The 6000-nt window shown below is 44.2% G+C and overlaps 1 protein-coding gene across 2 annotated transcripts in view; it reads right to left on the bottom strand.

Annotated features, from left to right (window-relative positions):
• Positions 1–4455, bottom strand: part of mpped2a (metallophosphoesterase domain containing 2a) — a 67751-nt gene extending 63296 nt beyond the window's left edge. Inside the window, exons 1-2 of one of the 2 annotated variants that reach the window (XM_056379569.1) lie at positions 4001–4455; positions 1012–1296 (exon numbers count right to left, since the gene is read on the bottom strand). In XM_056379569.1, coding sequence (XP_056235544.1) covers positions 1012–1124 — 113 coding nt within the window. In that variant the 5' untranslated portion in view covers positions 1125–1296; positions 4001–4455. Of the gene's footprint in view, positions 1–1011; positions 1297–2436; positions 2547–4000 lie in introns of those variants that run through there. The other variant, XM_056379577.1, reaches the window with a different exon arrangement.
• Between the last annotated feature and the right edge of the window lie 1545 nt (positions 4456–6000).

Below are 6000 nucleotides of genomic sequence, written 5' to 3' on the forward strand. Positions count from 1 at the left end.
AGCTCACAGCTGCTGTAATTGGGAGAGGACACAAAGCGAGCTGCAGCTCTGTGTTAATATCTGTCCACAGATAAAACACACAGCGTTCTGATGAGTGTGTGCGTGGCGGGGGCTGACGAGTCACAGCGCTCTGACCCACTAATGAGAGTCAGAGCGTAACCACATCAGACAAGAGCAACGCTAAGCAACTGGTCTTATAAATAAATAAAGAGAGCGCCCCAATGCGAAAAAAAGTGTTCATGCACCGCAATGACAACATGGCACAAACGATAACAGTCTCATAGCACGACCACAACGGACAGTGGCGAGCTGTCCGCGACACACGACAGGGAGGGAGAAACCACAAAGTCAGAAAAGCTTCTGATCAAATCTGTGCGAACCAAGGAAAGCATTTTGTTTTCAGTGCATGAGCGTGTTTGTGCAAACACTGCATGATTGTCAAGCAACATGTTTCACCTGCCACACTCCCTACAAACTTCTTTAAACAGTCATATTTAATTTCCCCAAACGTTACACAGCGCAGTTCAAACTGTTTTTGGTCTGCCTATTCTCAAAGTTTGTACTCAAGGGCCAACGTACACTCTCTGAGCTTGAGCCAATTAAATCAAAGTATAAACAAAGTCTCTGCATCAAAGAGGCTCCTGATTGGCTTCCTGTTGCACCTTAAAATGTCTGAATATCAGCTTTTTTTTTCAGTTTGTCGATTACATATTATTCATAAATGTGGTTGAAACTTCATACAAAACCAGCCTGACAACAGCTAAATGTAAAAGTGAAATAAAATTATCATAAAATAAATAAATTAGGACAAAGAAGACTTGGATGAGTTTACTCTTTAAAAGTTACATCTCTCATATATGGGATTTAAGACTGAAAATACGCAGGATGACGCATATGAATTTGCTTTTGCAGGTAATTTTGCATAAGCATGTTAGTTTACTAACTCATGGCAGATGATCTAAAGCGTGTCCCAGTGTGTGTCAGTGTGTGTATGAAACTGCGTGCACTTACATGTGGACATGTGGAGGTTGGAAGCGGCTCTGGTTGATGTTGTAGTGTGTGAAGGCCTGTGTGGGGTTGGAGCTGTACTCGTCCACCGTGATGGTCACTTTGCCATGAGCCATCCTTCCACCGTTTGGACATGAGACGCCGTTCGTTCACCAGGATTCAGCAGCGAGCCGTGCAGCAGTCATCCTTCAGAGCCGCCCAAGAAGCCCAGGAAGTCTCCCAGCAGCAGCAGCAGCAGCAGCAGCAGCAGCGACCCGGCCGACCGACTCGAACACGACACGCTGCAGTCTGCACCGACAGGAGCACAGAGACACACACACACACACACATACATCAGCTGCTTTAAAACACCACCACAAGGTACGCGCATACTTGTGAATGCACTGGTTGGGTAGTCTCTCATGTAACAAGAAATTAGAAAACCTCCCAGAATACATTTCTACACATTTAAATTGTTCAAAAGGTTAAATGCACGAGCATCTAAACTAACATTAGGTGAGCTACAACGACTCACACACAGAGCACACATCAAGAGAAGGAACTGAATCGTTCTCTAATGATTCGTAATCACAACATTTACATACGTCTGTGTTGTACATATGTAACTACAGTTTTCCTGTTCGGCGTCAGAGAGCACAAACAGAAACACATTTGTTCGATTTGACTTAGGAAGAAACTAATTCCTGAAACACCTCATCAAACCATTCTTCACAAAATCCTAATTAGAAAAAATGCAGTGAGGCAACTTAAAAACAATTAGCAGATTTACTCTACCTTTTCAAGACAATATGGCATTTCATTAGAAAGAATAAAAAAATTGCTTGCTAGAAGTTTGCACAGAGCTATTCTTTCCAAAAAACTAAACACTGGACTGTTAAAGCGACAGTTTACAATCTGGAAGGCACATTGTTAACTGCTGCTCTGCTGCTCGTCCCCTGGTTGGTTTTTATGCAAACTAATACATTCAAATGTAAAAATGACTGCAGGCATTGGCCTCTAAGGCATCAGCCTGTTGAAATAAAATACACCGAGAAAGAAAAGCTGCAGGTATAATCTCTGCTGGAGTTTAAAATTGTTGCAAAGCCTTCAATAAGACAAGAAAAATTCTTCACAACGCTTGCATGAAAACGAGGTCTGCTTCCCTGCTGACAATTACCCCGAAAACATACAAAAAAAAATAAAACAAAGATCTGCTTTTGTTATTCCAGGCCTGGTGCTCCAATTCTGAAATGAACCAGCAACAATTAATCTGCCAGCTGAACTGCTTTAGCACCTTTGCGTAACCGTACAATAACTACTAAATCAGGTAAAATAAATAAATAAATAAAAACACACTTTCACTCCTAAAATCCTGGAAGGAAAAGCAGCTAAAATGCTGTGCGGTGTTGCATATTCAAAGCTCGCTCGCTCGCTCGCTCGCTCACTCACCGGGCTTGGCTGTGTGTTCCCCTTGCACCCTGAGCTTCCCTCCTGTCTGACCTCCCTGACTGATAGTAAAGTGGCCACTGTGGGCTTGACAGGCTTTATATACCAGACCTCCTGATGCAGCCACGAGCACAAGAGGAAGGAGAAAAAAAAAGAAGAAAAAAAAAAAAAAGAGGAAATTTTTGCCCTCAATCTTACATGTCTATCATCTCTTTTGGAGGGAAATCAGCAGCTCCAGAGTTGATTTAATGGTTAAATCCTGTGATGCAGTGGTGAGTAGAAAAAAAAAAAAGAAAAAAGAAGAAGAAGCTGTAACCTCCAGTTGTTGAATATCTTAAAAGCCCTCAATTTAAACTAAAAAACGGTCCTATTTTCACAAAAACACTGATTTGTGTTTTCTGGGTCAACTGGATGCTTTTTCCTACTACGTGTGCTACGAATTGAAGTCAGAAAGATTTATGCCAGCCTAGAAAAAAAAAAAAAGGTGGGTAAACTCAATTCCTGCACACAAAAAAAAAACCCCCAGCTTAAACTGAGTTTAAGCATCTGCACAACACACTGCAAAGTTAAAATGACATTATCCCGACTTCAATGAATCCTTGCAAGAGACAAGTTTGCAGATCTTCCTGGGCCTTTCCAAAGAAATTATTTCATTTCAGTTAAAAGCTGCCCCTGTCAAATGCCTTGCACACACTTTACCACAGCAATCATTTCTCCCAAGGCAAAAAATCTTAAACCTGAAGTAGGACTACTGCTGATGCTGCTGCCCGGAAAATGCGCTCTTTTTTTTTTTTGTTGTACATGTAGGCCGAAAAGCTGAGGACGGATTTGTGTGCAGCATGCTTCACAGTTTCCTCGGTGTGTGCAGTCAGTGTGTGTGTGTGTGTGTGTGTGTGTGTGTGTGTGTATGTGTGTGTGTCGGGGCTGCTGAAACTCGCCTTGCTCGCCTGTCTGTCTCTACCTTATGGCTACAGTAGCAGCAACTAGCTCTCTAGCTTAGCCTGCTAAACCTGCCCTGGCTGTAGATTTTTATTATGCACGCTGTAGCTTCGCACTGTGCTGCTTTTCTTTAACCCGGGAGGAGGGGAGGGGGGGTTACACACACACACACACACACACACATTGTCGGTCCTGTAGTTGAATATACAGAGCGCCTATACACGCTATATTGCTAACTTCACGAGTAGATATCACTCTGGTAAGCGGAGGGGGTAAAGGCGAATAAATTGACCCTTTCTGATACCATGCATATACACGATGTGTGCTATGCGCCGCTTGCTGTTAACACTGCTGCTTTGCAGAAATGTACACACACACACAAAAAAAGAAAGGTCCGTGCAATCCTGAACTCTGCTCCTGGAATAATAAAGAAACACCCAAAGGTGGTCAGTGTCACAGCACCGCCGCGCTAACCTCCTGCTCTTCCTCGTAAATGACAAGCCACCTTTTAACCGACGGCTTTGTGTCAGGAATTTCTTTTTTTTTTTCCTCCCCGTCTCCCCTCTTTCTCCCCTCCCTCCCTCTCTCTCTCCTCGGTTCTCAAAGCAAAGCGGAAAGGTTGCTCTACCTTCGTCGTGTGGGGTTGTTTTGTGCGTTTTTTTATCTGGCCGGAGAAAGAGTGTCGGGTCGGGGTCGCCCTCTACGCGGCGGCGGCGGCGGCGGCAGCAGCAGCAGCGGCGGCGGCGAAGGGACGTGGGTCCATGCGGCAGCAGCAGCGGAGCGGGCAGGTTCGTACGCGGCCGTCCAGGGGTTGCGGCAGTCTGGGCGGGTAGGGCAGAACCTTCGACCCGGCGGGACCTCGGCTGGCTCCTGTGGACAAGAAACCAGACAAGAGAGCGAGGGGAGAGAGCCGGAGAGGAGGGCGAGAGACACTGACAGACAACAGGGAGGGAGAGAGAGAGCAGCCTCGGTCTGACGGAGGGGGAGCCGGAGTGCAGTGAGTCGGAGCTGCCACTGGGGTCAGAGAGCAGAGAGAGCAGGAGCGAGCACAACCCCCCGCCACCTCCCGTGCGCGCGCCTTCACCGGCGGGCACACGCGCAGAGAGGCGCGAGAGGGAAAGGAGGCGGGGGGAGCTGGCGGGGGGGGGGGGGGGGGAGGAGTCCCGCTCTACCACCGTGCAGCATTCACTTGCTGTCGGAAATGACACATTCCTATTGAGATATACCTCCACACAGTAGCAACTTTTTTTCTTTCTTTCTTTTTTTTTTCTTTTTTTCTTTTTTACCCAACTTCATCATTCCAACATCAACATACAGGAAATAAACAAAGCAGCAGAAACGTGTAAAATGATTGAAAGAAATGCAATTAAAAAATATACACTGCCATCTGTTAACCTAATTTTAGTGCATGTATGTTTTCTGAGAGATTAATAGTAAAGTTACAGTTTAAATTAGAGTTCAGGTACCTGTATAAACAAGCAACTAAATGTGGAAATGAGCAATTAAATTGTTTGCACTGCAGCTACTGATTCAATGAACACCAGCTTAGATGACTTTTCAAAACCTGGCAACCTCAATACGCTCTTATTAATGGCGTATTATTAATTTAAGTATTAGTAAATTATTTATTAAACACTAATAAAGGCTGTAGTTACAACTCATAAACCCTTTATGAAGAGTGCCTCATGATAAAGAGGTACCAGATCAGTTCAAACATCTTCTCGCCTAATGTGCACTTTTTCTTTGTTCAAAATTAGGCGCACACATGAGGTTTGAGTTCTCAAATTAGATAAAACCCCCAAGCCAGCCCATCAGCATCCATCCCCCCGGTTACTTTTATCATCCCTGGAGATAATGAGAGCAGAAACATCCACCCAGGCTCTTGTTTTCTCTCCGTGTTGCCCGTCTTTTGTGTGTCTTCTGCTGGCCCTGGAGAAAGGTGTTACAGTGGTACGTTTACTTCAGCCTGTGAGGCTTCATGACATGGCATAATAAGAAGGTTATTGATTTTATCCCATGAAATCTTATGCAGTATTCAATATTTTGGTTGCTGCACCTCGAACGCAGTGCACACTGGCTTATTTGTAAACCAGCATGCATGCCGTAACAAATTGATTGCCATGATGATAATGGACAGTAACAGCAAAATCGATGCATCTTTATTAGTAAATTGGACACTGGATAATTGGAGCACCTGAATTCCACATTCCCAATGTTTATTTGAGCATCAGCTAATATACAACATGTTCTTGTATGGAAACATTGTTCTGTGCAAATGTTGACCCGAAATATTTTCTCATAAGATCACAGATGTGCGGGAGAATGGCGCTAGAGTATAGAAGGTGTTGTAAAATGTATGATTAGAAGACAGCACGGTCCCTTTGGGTTCGCAAGTAAACAATACTAATGAGCACCTGTGGGAGTCCTTCACACAACCTGAAATGGGGCAACACAGTTTCCAAACTGGGAAAATCCTACAACTTGGATGACTGGACTTAAAAACAGCATCCTGATCATAGGGTTTAACTTGATCATTATCAATTCACTAAATTATAGATGAAGTCTGGGAGAAAGTTCATCTTGATCTTGTCTCACATGCATTGAAATGTACCATATTTGCTCAAAGAA

Source organism: Seriola aureovittata, chromosome 1 (genome assembly GCF_021018895.1).
Source record: "Seriola aureovittata isolate HTS-2021-v1 ecotype China chromosome 1, ASM2101889v1, whole genome shotgun sequence".
In the NCBI taxonomy this organism is placed as follows: domain Eukaryota; kingdom Metazoa; phylum Chordata; class Actinopteri; order Carangiformes; family Carangidae; genus Seriola; species Seriola aureovittata.